This window comes from Rhipicephalus microplus, chromosome X (assembly GCF_043290135.1).
Source record: "Rhipicephalus microplus isolate Deutch F79 chromosome X, USDA_Rmic, whole genome shotgun sequence".
In the NCBI taxonomy this organism is placed as follows: Eukaryota; Metazoa; Arthropoda; class Arachnida; order Ixodida; family Ixodidae; genus Rhipicephalus; species Rhipicephalus microplus.
Window position 1 is genome coordinate 267,890,592 of NC_134710.1, and position 16,350 is coordinate 267,906,941.

The following is a 16,350-nucleotide window of genomic DNA, read 5'->3' on the forward strand; positions in this document are numbered from 1 at the left end:
GATGATGATGGTGGTGATTTCAATCATCATTCCGCTGCATGAGTTAAACCCGTGAATGTGAAGGCGCCTGAAGCGATGTTTGTCTCTCAAGCTTTGCGTGGATACTGGTGGTCTGAATGAATGACTGGGGAAGTCCAACCAATCACTGTTTCCTTGAACACACTGGCAGCAAACCTTAGCGGCTTAGGTGTTGCGATTCTAAACTTAAGACGTGGGTTCGATTCCCGGCCACGGTGGCCGCATTTCATCGGGGACACCCGTGTGCTTAGAGTTAGCTCACTACGACGTTACCCATAATCACACCGCTGTTTTGGGATGTAACATAGCAAAATTTATCGTTCCACATTTCTCCCCCTCTCTAGAGACATCAAGTAGAACGAACTAGCGGTTACCGCTTTGTTGTGAAAAACATCTCCTCTGTCTCTCTCTCTAAACGCACGCACACACCATGCACAGACTCTTCCCTCTAGCTAAAGTTACATTGAATTGACTAATAAGGAAGTAATTGCTAATTAAATACTAATTACCATTTGAGGTGAGTTGATAACATGGAAGCCTTGCAGGGTGTCAGAATGTGACTCTTATTTCTTAGAAATACCTTGAGATATTCATCATCGATTTTAGGCCCCGATATCGAAACCGAGTGCACCGAGCACGAATGATATGCGGGTGCTCTATTACCTCAGACCGGAACTATTCTTGACGAAGTGACTTGTGACTTCAATCGAAAAGCAAACAAACAAAAACAGCACGAATTGAAGACGAGAATGTGCTCGGAATTGTTTTTTTTTTCGATGGTGCTCGTCAAGCTTTTGGGGTGGCTCCCGTATTATAGGCACTGCAATTTGCCGGTGCTTACTGCCGCGTCCCCTTGGCGACGTGGAAAAACACGAACCACCCTGCGAAAACTACTCGGGCGCACAGGTTTCGCAGCGTACGCCATCTTAGGAATGAAGTCAGCTTCATTTGGGCAGTGTTTCGGCCTGCCTCCGGCTAGTCGCTCGGCATCCTATGTAGGTAATAGTACCCACTTATAAACGTACAGTGCAGCGATGTTATACTGATCGCAGCAGCCTCATCGCTTTTCCAGCTGGGAGGGGGAAAAAAAAAGAGCGGCGAACTGCGCAGCCCATCCCGGCGGAGCATCATCGCCCCTTTCCGAGTTGAACCGGTTCCTCGCGACAGTGCGTCAGCGGTGCTGGCCGGCAGAAGCTCCGTCGCGTTTGTTACGGAAGTCTGAGCCTTTCTTGGGGGTGGCAGCAACCTTGATCGCGACGCGCGTACGTGGCGCCGCGAGGAACTCTGGATCTCCGGACCGTTGCTTTTGAAATCGCGTGCTGTACCGACTACAACAGAACGAGCGAGTGGGAAATGCACGCCGTGGCTGCTGAGGATCCCTTCCTCTGCGCAGCTACGAAGAAGTGAGCAAGTTCCCGATGGGGCAACGCAGGCTTTCAGCCACGGAAAGATTGGATGTGGCGAACACTTATAAATCACTCGTGTTTGGAGATACGAGACGAGAGCGCCTCAATGTTGCAAACATTCTATAAGGAAAACGCAGATGGCGTTCTCGTCAACTGTCGCTTCACTCTTGCGCTCTTTTAACAGGGCCGATAGAAGTGGAACGGAGACGTTCGTGAATATTTGGCAGTGACTTCGATGTCCAGAATGCGGTGAGCTGAGCCGTATGCAATTATCGAGAGCTCCCGTAATCTCTGGCGGCCATAGCTCAAACAAATGCGGCCTCATTTGTTCGGCCACTTGGTCTGTATGCGATGGCAGAGCGACTAACTTGCACAACTGCAATGAAATGCTGGGGTGGCCCACGATTCATGAAATTCTGCTTTGTTAGAGCTGCATCAGAAAGATAATCGTGGCAGGTATGCATGTAGCTTCATTATTCTGACGTACCTGATTGCATGATTGGTTTATACACGTACGTCATCTAAATGCGAAGAATTTCTTTGCGTACAGCAAGCACTTCGACGTCTATCTATCTATCTATCTATCTATCTATCTATCTATCTATCTATCTATCTATCTATCTATCTATCTATCTATCTATCTATCTATCTATCTATCTATCTATCTATCTATCTATCTATCTATCTATCTGTCTGTCTGTCTGTCTGTCTGTCTGTCTGTCTGTCTGTCTGTCTGTCTGTCTGTCTGTCTGTCTGTCTGTCTGTCTGTCTGTCTGTCTGTCTGTCTGTCTGTCTGTCTATCTATCTATCTATCTATCTATCTATCTATCTATCTATCTATCTATCTATCTATCTATCTATCTATCTATCTATCTATCTATCTATCTATCTATCTATCTATCTATCTATCTATCTATCTATCTATCTATCTATCTATCTATCTATCTATCTAATTCTCGTGATCATCTCCTCGTGAATTCTCGTGTTATCTCGTGATCATCTCCTTAACTTCCTAAACCAAAATTAGTATGGGAGGGTAATATGGTGTATGGGAGGGTAATATGACTGTGACGCGCTGGTCAAGACATGAATAATGTCACAATCCCGTCGCGCACATCGTCAAACACTTCCCATTAAACAGGGATACATACCGGCGGGTGGGTATGTGCCACGGGCGATTGACACTTGGTGTCCACCCAGGGACAACGAGAACACACATGGTAAATTTAAACGTGTGAGTGATAAGAAAGAAAAACCTGACATTGACAGCGTTGACCCGACTAATAGAAAAGATAAATGTCAGGGTCCCAAACAGAAATCGAACCCAAGCATTCTGCAAGGCGATCAAGTATTCTACACCTGACCAGGTCTTGGAACTACTTTTTAAAGAGAGCCTAATACTCGTGAAACGTCAGTTGTGGTTGCAGTGCTGGCTATCCGATTGTATTAACACTACATATGTACCCCTATGATACAGCCGTCACGTCGGGTTAACGTCAATTGTAGGTAGGCGCCATGCACCGAATTTTATTTATGTAGCAGTATCCAGGGCTAAATGTTCACAACCGCGGCGGGGCTATATGTTGCGTATGAAGCGCAAGCCTCCCACCACAGAGATGAACCCAACAGCGAGCGCGTAGGGCCCCGCAGTCGAAACTTGTTTTCGGTGGCACTCGCCGCATCTTCCTCACCGCCTCTCTGGTTCGTGTGAGGTTGCGCGAGGTCACCACGGCCAACGCCGCCCACGGTTTCCATTGGCGGTGCACCAGTGTCGCCCACGCATGGAACAAAGGCAGCTTGAAAGTGCAGCGCTGTCTTTTCGCCATCTCTGCAGCAACCATGGAAACGGAAACGTTTGGATGAAAGCGAGACACACTGTACAGAGACTTCGTAGACATACTACAAAGAAACGACAGCGTCGCTTCCGTTAGAAGCAGCTATATGGGCGCACGGAATAAACTTTTCGTGGACAATAAACCGACACGATATTGCAGTTAACGCTCAGTGGTGCCCAGGCTGCCCCTATTTATTGCTGCTAGAACAAACTTCGCTTCGAACAGTTAGCTTTTCAAAGTGTTGTACGCAGTGGCCCAGTGGCCCTTTGACCTCTGGCTCTCCCACAGCACAGCTAGTTTTTTCTTCGCATCAATTTTCCCGTTGCTTGAAGTCTCGCTCGCACAAGATGTTTGGTGTTGTCCAGATCTGAATTTTTTATCCATGGTTGAACTGATGTCATTTTCGGAGGGCGTATTATCAAAAAGGCAGAAAGTGTGCATTGCATTTACGAAAATCGTGTGAAATAGTTCTTAGATGAGTAGCTCTACAAGAATAAATTTTTCGAATATACTAAAGAACAAAATGTACAAGAGCAATGAGCAACTATATCTATATCCCCCCCAAGGGAGCTTTTACTTCCTTATATATCTGTTTCACCTCGCAATATGACATGTATAATGTTACTGATTATTGATTGAAGCGAAAATGAATCGAGTGCCCTGACTATAGTCTGCATGGGAGGGACGACAAATCATCGCTTCGTCGAGAACGCTTTGCTAAAAATCTACCTATATAGGCTTGGCACTGACATTATTTTGGTTATATAACACCTTGTGGCAGGCGCAGCATGGTCTCAGCTCTTTCTGTGTCATACAACCTCAACTAACTTTTCGTCATTACGCCATTAATTAATTTCTTTTGCTCCAATGGAACGCATCTGCCAAGATACAGTCACTTAACACTTAACACACCTTCACGCGTACAAGCTGCCATTGTAGTGTACGCGTGTCCGGCAGCAGTACGGCCACTAGCGTGGTTTCGGTCTTAGCGAGCCACAGGGCCGCGTTCGCCGTCACCTCGCGTGACTAACGCCGCTGCACACGCGCGTTCGGACAAGCAAGGCCCTGAGTGCAGTACTGCTCTCAAGTACACAGTACTGCTCTCACACGATCCGCAACACTTTATTGTCTGCGACAACTACATTGTGACGCCACTCATAGGATGCCGGAATATATCGTCCACTGAAACACCTTATTTCCTGCGCTTTTGCCACCACGCATTTTTATTGTATTGCAGTGCGCATGCTTTCCCTTGTATTGAAGCTGATTTCTTAAAGAAAGGGTATGACTTGAAAATTCGGGCGAGCAAACACCAAGTCGGTGGCCCGGTGGCACCCTCGTCTAGCATGCATACCTTAAAATGGTGCAGCTATGCCATAAAGGACGACGCAATTGATGTCGCGAAAGTTAAGCTATACCATATGAATATGAGAGACGCCGTAAAGGAGCGTTCCGGAAATTTCGACCACGCGGGGTTCTTTAACGTGCACCCAAATCTGCGCACACGGGCCTACAGTATTTTCACCTCCATCAAAAATGCAGCCGAGATTCGATCCCGCGACCTGCGGGTCAGCAGCCTAGATAGTACCTTAGCCACTAGAACACCACGGCGGGGCATGCTCGTTTATGTATTTCGTCGCTTTGGCATGATGCCAAAGCGATGCATGATGCCCAATTTTAACGCATCTGGGCGTTACAGGACGCACGTCGGAGTGCTTGCCTCGAACTCGATGCCATGCGATGCTCCTTTGCACTTAAATTGCGAGTTGCAGGACGCCGAAATAACTGTAGCATCTTTTGCATTGTACCCGAATTTCGTTTTGATGAGTTTCCTAGTTTTCTGAAGCGATGTTGGATTGAAGAAAGAAGCTTGCCAGGTCCTTGCTTTTCAGGAAAACGTTTCTCAAGACCAACGAAAGCACTATCTATTATTGGCTGGTGCGGCGAGGGGGGCGCTGGTGGCGGCGTTTTTCGCAGCCTGCCTGGGCAGAGTCTGACGTCTATTGTGTGAGCAAGCTCGCAACTTATTATTCACATAGTTGGTCCAGGAGGAGATATATGTGCAGTAGAACATGCATGTATGCGCACAGCGCGTTGAGACGCCGCGATGTGTGTGCTGTAACGCAGCAAACGCAGCTCGAAGCTTGGATCAGGATTTTTAAAAGCCAGCACCTATCATAACTAAGATAACTATCTGTCCACGCAGGTTGTATCTTCCAGTTTACGCCTGCAATGCGCTACATTGATATCGCCCAGAATCGAGCACCCATGACTCACTCGTCCAGGTGGCCGTTGCTGTTCTGAGGACGCAGGAAACGGCGTCACGCAATCGCGAGCGTGCCAGGCACGATACTGCAGGCTTCTCGCGAAATATTTGTAACGGCGTGCAGTGGATGGATGACGTAGTCAGTGGTAGCAGCATCATCATATGCATGGGGAACGGCGACTTCATATTGACAAGGGCCGGAGAGGTGGTTGCTGGCATCTATATGACTTTCAGCGCACGGCCAATTGTGTATATAGACACGCATACCATGCACACCGTCCAACTAAGAGCTCGTGTCAGCTTTCCAGTTTCGTGCAGCACTATAGTGAACCCCAATTGAAAGCCTGCGCCATGCTGTATTCGGGTGTGCTTATGAGTGTTATACTATCTTCTACGCTAAATGAACTATGTCTTTATTATGATGGACGCATGCATGGTAGTCTAGTGGTTAAGGCACTAGGCTGCTGCACACGTCGCGGGATCGAATCGCTGTGGTGGCGGCCGCATTTGGAGGCGGAAATGCTGGAAGTCCGTGTGCTTAGATTTAGGTCCTCATGAAAGAACCCCAGGCGGTCGAAATGTTCGGAGCCCTCTACTACGGCGTCTCTCATAATCGTACGGAAATATATAGTATTATGATAGACGACCTGTTGTGCCGCACTCAGTTTTTCAAGGAGTACGCTGAAATTCAGTTGCGCGACTCGCCGAACAGGTGGCACATAAATAACCAAGTGACACGCATGGTTGAACTCGTTTGTGCAGAAAGTGAAGAAACCCGCTTTTGTTTTGTAGTTTTTTAATGTCGCAGACACTCGTTTTATCGAGCGTTCTAAATACGATGGTTCAAATCGTTTTACTAGGGCCGTGTATAGCATTTGCATCGTCTACCAAGTGCTGGAATGCTATCAAGGCAACAAGAAGGAGTTGGCCCTGTCGCCGAATCGCAATTGAATTGCAATAGTATCGTCGCGCACTCGTATCTGCATTCGCTACTTCAATTGATAAATAAGAGAAAGCAAGAAATAGAACTGTTACACGGCACTTGAATGGCTAACGCCATGCGAGACTAACGATGCTCTGAAGTCATCATATAGTAGCTCCGTATGCAATTAGCGCTAATGAACAATTATCCTTAGCGATTCCCTACAGCTGTGCTCGTATGACAGTATGTCTCACTCTGACGAGTAATAAATACATTTAATTGTGCCCTAGCACAAAAAGGAGCACATCAGGGAGTATACCTTGCGTTTCACGTATATGCGCTTTCCCTTGAATGTGAGGTTCACGGCAACGCACGTTTATGAGCGTCATAAAGGGACGTCCGGGTGCGCGAGCAGCTCAGAAACGATACAGTTGCATATATCCTTAGTTTACACGAACATATATGGGTGCGCCGAGTCACTGTGCAGGCTGGCATACTTTTATTTTTGCTTCGCCTCTTATTCGCCAACATGGCACGGCGACATGCAGATATGGATATAAGGTACATGTGACGGGGTTGTAGATCAGTGGAAGCACTTCCCAGTGTGCTGCACCCAACTTCAGAGGCGTTGAGTAGACAGATGCGCCGGATATGCTTTGATCGCGCCGAGTTCGTGACTCTGCGCGCGGCATCCGTCCGTGGCTTGCAGTGCGCAGAAGCCAGGCCGCAAAGGCGGCGAATCGCGGAGGAGGTCCGATTTCTGCGGAGCACTGGCCGGGCGGCTCGAGACCGTGATCGCAGTGCGCCTTCCTAACTCCTTTTCTTTCTTTTTCGCAAGGCTGCTTCACGGAAGCAGGGTCTCTTGCGGCCGCAACGTGCTTGGCGATGTTCTTCACACTATACCTGTCTTGCTCCACTGCTCTCAGCTCAAGTATACACCTTTTGTGCGGTACCTTTTTGATACTTGACTCCGTGTAAACTGAACCTTTCAGGCATGCAGTGTATCAAACAAGTTTGACGTACTTACCGCGCTAAATTGCTGCAAGTGTATAGCGTTGTTGCTAAATTCTTGAAACATGCCGCCTATCTGACGGCTACTTTTTCTCGCTTTCTAGATAGATGGCAGGTGTTTATCGGTCTGTTTGCATTTTCTCTTTTTCTAAGTGGCGTCAGCCTATTCTTGAATATAGCTCGATTCCATCGCGGTGTGGATGTGTGCCAAAAAAAAAGAAAAATGATCAAAGTGTGTTCCGGAACAACTTGCGGGAGGGACCCATCGAGGAATGCTGTATACTTGCTGAGCAAGTAATAGAAAAATAAAGAAAGAAAGAGAAAGAAAGAAATGGATGTGGAAACAAAGGCGCTTACAGGGGCACGGTAGCTGCATTAACTGAGGTAAACACAATAATTCCTATCTTCGAAAGGGGGTACAGGCATAAAAGAAGGAACAATGAATGGTGCGAAAAAAGTAAAACGAATGGGAGCCGGAAAACTGATTTGATTGAAGCATGATGGCGTGGCCACCGCGTACGCATCGTCCATTACGACGATGTGCTTATAGCAGAACGCTTTTCCGCTATAACTATACGTCTCGAGTGGCCGTACTCGCTGCTATACTTGAAATATTATTTCTTAGCATCGTTTAACGCTGCAACCTCTTCTCCCTTTCCCTCACAGGCGGCGGTAGATTAGCAGGTGAGGTGACGCACTGCTAAGCTGTAGGACGCGGGCTCGATACAGGACCAGATAGATAGATATGTGGAGTTTAACGTCCCAAAACCACTATATGATTATGAGAGACGCCGTAGTGGAGGGCTCCGGAAATTTAGACCACCTGGGGTTCTTTAATCGATACAGGACCATGGCGGCTGCATTTCGGGATCAGAATGGAAGAACACTCGTTTCCTTAGATTTAGGTGGACTTCAAAGCATCCGGTTGCTCGAAATTAATACGCAGTCCGTCACTGCGGCGTGTATCATAGTCATATTGTGAATGTGGTACGTAAAACCCCAGATATGGTTATTAGTTCAACGTTTTCTCGGTCAAAAAAACACTTTTTCTCGCTTTTCTGCCGTCGCTTCCACGTGTATACTGAAGACGAGCGAGCCTAATCTCTCAGGCTCACGAACTGGTTCTAACTTCTCATTGGCTGTTACTGAACTACATGGGGCAACCTGCGTATATATTCTGTGTATGACGTTCGACGAACATTCTCCGAAGCTTCCAAGCAAAAATGTCGTGTCACCGATCACCCTTCCTTTTGTTGTGTCCCATTTGTTTGGTTAAACTTTGAAAGAGTTCCTGCACAGGTTTACGTGTTCACTCTGCCAGGCCTGGAATTTTTGTATAGACAATGTCGCGAAAGCAGGCAGCCTCGTACCTGCGGCAACTGTATACTCGGGCATGGCTTCTTAACAAACGTCCAAGAATAGCGCACATCGTCGCGCAGGATTTGTTTACACAGACCCATTTCAATAAGTTCCTGGTTAGGCGAAGCTCGAATTTATTCTTCCTGGCTCGAGCTTGCCACGCCACCGGAAAGCCTCGCTCGAACGAGGAAAAAAAAGAAAAAAAAAGCGCTACACATGTAGGCACCACAGTGTTTGCTTTTGTGCAGCTGGAATTTCGGTCTCGCAGAATGGAGCCCGCTGACTGATTCGCATCACATTTTTTCTATGCGATAAGATATATGACCGCAATATCTGGCAGCATCCACGCTCCGATGGAGCACCTCGGTTAATGTCCATCATCGTATGGCAACGTTTCTGAAATCCTAAGCGGTGTAATCGGGTTATCGCAAGCTTCCGAGGCAGATACGGCCAACAGCAAGACATGCCAGGGGTATACATGTCACAGTATCGCATAACGTCATTAATAACGTGGTACTACGTGTATACAGTGCATTGAAAGTGTCAATTTCTGAGCAGCCAGTCGTGATGCACTGTGCACTCTGAACGTGTGTCATCTCTCTCGCTCTCTCATCGCCGAGTGTTCGAATACCGCGCAAGGAGCTTGTGCGCACTGCGTGGCCGGTTTCCTTCGTTGCGACTACGGCGCGGAGGAGGAAAGTCAGCACGCCACGTCGTTCCTCGTTGTACTCTGCGCTTTTGTGCGCTTCGAAGCGGATAATTTATGGAGCGCTTGTTAACAAACACAAAAAAACGCACACAAAAATTAAGAAATGACTTCCGGGGAAAGTTTCGTTCATACAAGAAAAAAAGAGAGAGGGAGAAATGCGCAACCGCAAGACTACCTTAAATGCGCATCACTTGTGAGAAGGAAGTCGAGCGCATGCATAAGACCGCAGCTGGCGCTGATAAGGCAGAATGAATGCGCTGAGCGAGGGGAAATTTGGACGGAAAACGTGCCACGCCACAGACCGCTCAGACGTCCGGGCACACCGGACGCGCTCCATCCATGGCGCTCAGCGCATCCAGCGGTTATAATTCAGCGCTGCATCGCGCACGTAGTTGCCGCGTTTTCAACGTGGACCATGACTGTATAGCGAAGGCTATGAAGGCTTAGCGCGACCATGACCACGCAGGTATACGGCCATTTATGCATGGTAGTTTGAACTCTATAAAATAGCGGGATTCACAAATGCGCATCTTTGATCCAGCTGTCTAAAGGCATTTTCGGCCTCACGGGGACCGGTGGCGCTCAGTGGCTCGCGGCCGTCTGAGACCACAGTCATTTCTACCATTTTACTGATAAATTTACATTGTAATCATTATCCCCACAGAAACAGCAATGTCAATAATAATGCAAAAATATTTGTTCAAATCTCTCGGACTTTCTCCGTTCTCTTCTGACGCAGGCAGCTGCCGGCAGCGTAGACGTGCTTGCGTCATTGCACTCGCCAGTGATTCGCGGTAAATGTGTAAATACGCTCTCTATATAAATTGTAAACAGCTGCCTCGAAATGGGAAGGATAAAATTGGTTCTACTTCACACACACATGCGCACACAAAGACGGTCGCTGAATTATTTCGTGTTACCACTTGTGTACATCGATACTATATATCGAGGTATCCCTGGGACGCACGAAGATCATGTCTTCGTCGAGCATAAGCTGTCGCTCTTTTCACGGACCTTGTCTTCTATGCGGGCGCTGAAAGAGACTGCATACAAACGACGACCCCGGAGGATGGGTGACCGCGCGTATCTATTTTCGCCGATCGCTCACGCGCGCACACACGCACACATAAGGAGCTCCCCCAATGGCGATTCTATATGGTTCGAGGCAGCGCCCACCGGCCAAGGACCGCGGAACAATGGCGCGCCAGGTATTTCGTTTGGCTGCGAGGCTCGCTCTGAAAAGGGGACCACCTTTTCGCGCTAGTGTCGCACCTGTCTTCTCAACCCGTTCGCCCCGCCCCTTGTGGTTTCTGATGATCCGCACATTACACGCGTGCCGTGCTGACGCGGAGCACGTGAGACAAAAGAATGTTCCGCCGGGCAAGGAGACAATCGGTCGTTACGCCGCACGAACGGAGTATCTGCCGCGCAGCTGAGCAGGCCGACACGGAGAACCTTCCTTGTGCGCCGGCCTTTTCAGGCCCGCATGGATTTTTCTTCGTGGCGCGTCCTTTCCGCGTTTAAGCGAAGGGGAAAGTGTTTGGCGATGTGAACCACGCGGGTGCTCTCATTACGCGCGATACGCGTCCTAACTACAGATGAGAAGCACCCACGGCTTTGTGAAGTAAAAAAAAAAAAAAGGTTGGTAATGGACACCCAGCGTGTTTTGTGGTCAGAAACCTTAAGCTGGTGCGTGTAAATGCAAATTTGGTCGCATGTCGAAGAAGGCTGAACAACCGATTGATATCTCATAGGAATATGCTGTAGGCCTATGCCTGTGTACTCAGAATTAGGTGCAGATTAAAAAACCCCAGGCGGCCGAAAGTTTCGGAGCCCTCCACTACGGCGTCTCTCATAATCGTACGGCGGTTTTTAGATGTTGAACCCCGCATATTATTCAATCAATCTATATAAGAATACAGAAGGACTGCATCAAGGTAAACGCTGTAACATTGAACATCATTGGCGTAGCCATGTGGGGGTTAACTTATACCCTGCCGAAGTTTTCCATTTCAAATGTGTACTTACAAGCACGCATACAATGGTTGGCCTCTCTCCCCCTGCAAGCAGTTGTATATCTACGCCATTGCTGAATAGCCTTCACACTGAATACTGAAGAGCGCCGACCATTTCACAATTACCGGCATGGTGGTTTCAGGCTCTCTGGTTGTGTGGAAACGGCGTCAATTAAGGCGGCCAGGGCTGTAACACTGACTCTGGACCGAAACATGTAAATCTTTCTGTCAATCAGTGAGAGTGGGCCTGCGGAAAAATTACGCAAAATACGTAAATACGCAGCTAGGAATCGCCAAGACAGTGGCAATAGCGGAGGGTGAGAGCTCCATGATGGTAAGGAGTGTCAAAAACCCTGCCCAAACCGTAACGACTCTGATCGCGAGATTGGGTATAGAGCCCAATGAGGAGCGGCTTAAGCTGAGTAGTGACCTGACTGGCCTATGTCGAAGCAGACCAGTACTTGCCACCTTTCCTTTTATTTGTGTACTTAAATTGATTAAAATTTTGGGGAATCCATTACATTCGGCCTAGGTTGCAATCACTGAACTGTTAGATCAGTAAGACTACGTACAATGCAACGACGTGTCTGGGCCACATCCACTTGGCGGTCAAAAACTGAGACTCGGTATAGGTCGTATGTTGTAACAGTGTTCTAGGCTGTAACTTAGGTAAAATAGTAGAGTTAGACGCTCTCTCTATCTGTGTTTGTCATCGGTGTTCTATGGAAAGATTCACTCTGGAAATGTTTCACTACAACATGTATCCACGTCTATACTTCCAACCTGTCTCCTACTTCAACGTCCATTTCCTTCTTGAAGAGTCTTGCTCGAATTGAAAGAGAACGAAGAAGACTTTACTGGCATGCACACACACCAAGCGCACATCGAATGCCCGATGCAGTCACAAGTGCGTGCGACAAAAGCCAGTAACAGTGCGCACGCTGTGCCGCTAGTATGTCTTAAACTTTGAATCATTAGATGAATGAGGACTGATGATGAGTGACCCGCCCAGCTACTTCGCAGTTAACTGCCAAACGAGGGAGAACTAGAGACTGTGGTGAAATCCAGTGTTTCCCAGGAATGTTATGGCTTATTCGGTTGGCCTCTGGGGGCCTCTGGCTCACAGTCTCCAGATACTGAGGCAGCTCGCAATCAGAGCGCCAGAGGCAGCGTACCAACCGAATACGTCGGCGATTTCAGAGCAGTGCGCCTGTAGCGCCACCGCGCAAACAGCGCGAGAAGCTGCCGGGTAAACATTCCTGCGCCGCATCGACAAATGGCGCCGATCAGCCATATTCAACATGTCTGCACGCAGTGACAGCCTTCTGTACATACCTATGGTGATCGTCATCGTCCCAGCTGCTCTATTCAAGGCAAATCACGTGGCTGTCTGCTAGCTGCTGTAATGACAGCACTATAGCCACCGCCTCCTTATTGACATGGCGCATTTGTGGCTTCTTAGATGTGAACTCACCGCATACACTCTCGAAAATGCCACTAATGACGCACGTGCACGAATAATTAGGCGCCCGGCAATGTCCCATTCCGAAATGCATACTCGCGATGTACACCTGGTTCACCTGCCGGCAGCCACGCGATTTGCCAGCTTGTGTCACGTGATCAGTCCTCCCGGTCAGATCACGCCGCAACGCTCTCACTTCAGGTGTTCTGTGGTGAGAGCGGTTGGTGGCGCTGCGAGTTGGAAGCTGACGCTCCGAAAGAACCAATTGAAGGCAGTATGAACGCTCGAATTCTACCAACCGAACGCTAAGCCACTTTTAGGAGCACTCCAGAGCGCTCGTAAACGCCCTACGCATCTTGCAGTGGCCAACCGAATACGACATTAAAAAAAAGGGAATAAGAGCGTTCTTGCATAGCGCTGCAGGCCTGCACATGGCGCTGTAGCAGGGTCAAAGCTCGGTACCGTTTCGTCGCTGAATGTCGGGGCGCGTCGGATCTTAATTTCCCCAGTGCTGACATCAAGCTGCACAAGCCGCCGCTTTTTCCCGTCAGTCAAGCCGGCGACCGCAAGATGCACATCGAGCGTGAGGGGGGCCGACCGCGCAATGGTAGGTGTCCATTAAGGCACCTGAATGGAGCAGGCCCGCTTTGGTGGCGTCCAAAAAGGGTACGCCGGACAAAGGAGGACGACCCAGCCCTCGTCGCGGTCGGCGCCGGGTGCTTGTTTCCGGGGCGATGAAAACGACCTACGTCGGCGCCCTTTTGTGGCCCGAGTTCCGATCTCAGCAGCTCGCGCGGCCTTGGCGGCTCGTTTGCCACCGCCTAGTCCTCATCGCGGTGGAGGTAGAGCAGCGGTAATCTCTTCCGGGAAGTCCCCGCATAGATGAATGAGAGGACGCTTAACGGAAGTGTGGAGGTTGGGTGCGTTCACACCTGCTTCGCACATATCAGCGATGAGCGAGGGCGATCGAGAGCGGAGTGCCGTGCACAACGAAACGACGGTCCGCACAGGGCGGTGCCCTTTGATAAGAAAAAAAGAGGAGAAATGATTTCACGATACACAAGCTCTGGAGTGCTAGTTGGGCGTGAGACGTCAGGATAGATAGCGCTGCGCACAAGCATCAGGACTCTGCGCTCCGTCGAAAGTTATGCAGTTTTACGCGGCACTTCCGTTTCGCGCAAATAGCAGCAATATATATTTTGAAGAATGGTAAGTCGATTTAAATAACCAGTAAATCAGGTTACTTTTCCATCGATTGCGAGACGAGTGGGTGAGCGTTAGCAGAAATACAGTCTAGGCACCGTGGGCCGAATGCTCAAAACATGCCACTGGCAGCTTTTTTTTTTTTTTTTACCATTGAACATGCCTTTGCTATATCTCCGGCATCACGTTCGGCTGTAGTTTTCGCTTATGAATGATTCAGATGTTAGGGGTTTTTCTATATTCGGGTCGGTGTTTCTATACATCTCCGCGAAAGTTTTTGACATTGCTAACCGACAAAAGCTGCCCGTACATCACGCGCTGGCGATCGTGTCTGTGAGGGGCGTTGATACGACACGGGGGAAAACGGTGAAAAAAAAAATCGAAACAAGAGCGCACATGACTTTTGACGTTTTTTCTGGAATGGTTGTCACTGTGTGATGTATGCTCCGGACCTGAACGCCCGAAGCCGTTTGATGAGTCCCTTGCTTGTACTTAACCCTATACTGTCCCTTTTGAGGAGCGTTATCTCAACCACCCACCCACCCACCCACCCACACGCGCGCACACACACACACACACACACACACACACACACACACACACACACACACACACACACACACACACACACAGAGAGAGAGAGAGAGAGAGAGAGAGAGAGAGAGAAGAATGTAAAGACATGTTTTTTACTGGTATACACCTTTTCCCCAGACGGCTCCCTATAGGCGCCGCAATAATCCTCTCTGGGCTAGACAGGCGTGACCTCACAGATATGCACTGCTGAGGCTGTGACGTCAACCTTTGTGCTCGTTTGTGCTCTCATGTGAAAAGGTACATGTGTTTAGCGGCAACACGAACGTTTACACCGCGCCCGGGCAACAGCGATATGTTACTGTGCGGCAAATTCTGTCGCCGGTGAGAGCTTTGGCGCTCTGGCAGGATATCTCACATTGGACGAGTGAGGAAAGACTTGAGAGAAAGAAAAGATGCGGAAAAAAGGGGAAAACACGTGGCTCATTCTACGTCCCGGTAGTGAGCGAGGGCTGCTCAGCCGGTGAGTCATTGCCTGTGCGAGGAAGCGTGCACGAGGAAAAAGAAAAGACGCTAAGTGATTTCTACACTCAATAGGCACAAAGGAGAATCTGTTGTGCGAGAGGAAAGAGGAAGGCAAATACGCCGACCTTCTCTCGCTTACGCCCGTCTGAGGGTATCACGGTCACACCACCGACTCTGTCGGGTTTGTCACGCTTCGAAAACGAAGCTGTAGCGCAGTCGCTTCCTTCAACCTTGACTCTGAAAAGAAACACACACACACACAGAGAGAGAGAGAGAGAAATCGCGAGCAAGCGTGGACACTGCACGCGGCCGTCATTCTTCGTGGCACTCGTATAGGGTCAGACGGCTGTCAATCGGGCAGGCCTAATTGCGGTCCGGCAAGCGTGAAATTAATGAGACGGCAGCGGTGCACGGAAGCGTCGACGCGCGTCTCTTCTTCCTTGCAGCGTGCACGACCGCAAGCAGTGGCAGCCGAGCAACGCCGCCGCGGCCCAGCTACTTCCTCGTCGTCGTTCATTGTCACGCACGGTCGTCCGTGACGCGCCGCCATTGTGTCCTGTACGCCAGCATCGCTCGCGGTCGAGGACGCTGGCCTCGGAGACGAAATCCGCGGTTCGCGTGCCGCCCCACAAGAAGAGCGCGGAGCACTCGTCTTCATTCGCCTTCTTCGGAAGAACGAATCTGGCCTGTCATTCAAGCCGCGTGACTGCGTGGTGAAGGTGGCGTGCAGTGTCCGCGACAGAAGAGCAAGATGCATGAAGTGACTGACCTTGTCATGTGTGTCAAAGTTCGTCAGCTCCGCAGCCCGATATATAGTAATGAAGCGAGCATTGACCGACCACTGATATGGGTGGTGAGGTGCTCATACATCCACATTTATTAGCCTGAAATGATGTGGGCTGATAGAATTGCACTAGAACGTTGCGTGGAGACCGGTGAAGCATAAAGCTGTTATTGTATTCGCAGATAAATGTGTGGTTGTTGCTTGAATACTATCCAGAAGCGTCTTTTTCGGAACAGCGTGGGCTCTAATGAAGTTCAGTGTTGATACGTTGTGATGTTGGGGAGCTTATGGTTTTTATGTTGCG

The 16,350-nt window shown here is 49.1% G+C and overlaps 2 protein-coding genes across 5 annotated transcripts in view; one reads left to right on the top strand and one right to left on the bottom strand.

Moving 5' to 3' along the window:
• ko (Stork-head domain-containing protein knockout) overlaps positions 1–16,350 on the top strand; it is a 370,856-nt gene that overhangs the window by 87,705 nt on the left and 266,801 nt on the right. The window lies entirely within an intron of this gene.
• LOC142776105 (uncharacterized) overlaps positions 2,910–16,350 on the bottom strand; it is a 48,139-nt gene continuing 34,698 nt past the window's right edge. For all 4 annotated transcript variants that reach the window (XR_012887311.1, XR_012887310.1, XR_012887309.1 and 1 more), the window contains one exon: positions 2,910–3,252. Coding sequence is in view for 1 of the 4 variants with exons in the window: in XM_075879082.1 (XP_075735197.1) it covers positions 2,976–3,252 (277 nt within the window). In the remaining 3 variants the exon portion in view is untranslated. The remainder of the gene's footprint in view (positions 3,253–16,350) is intronic.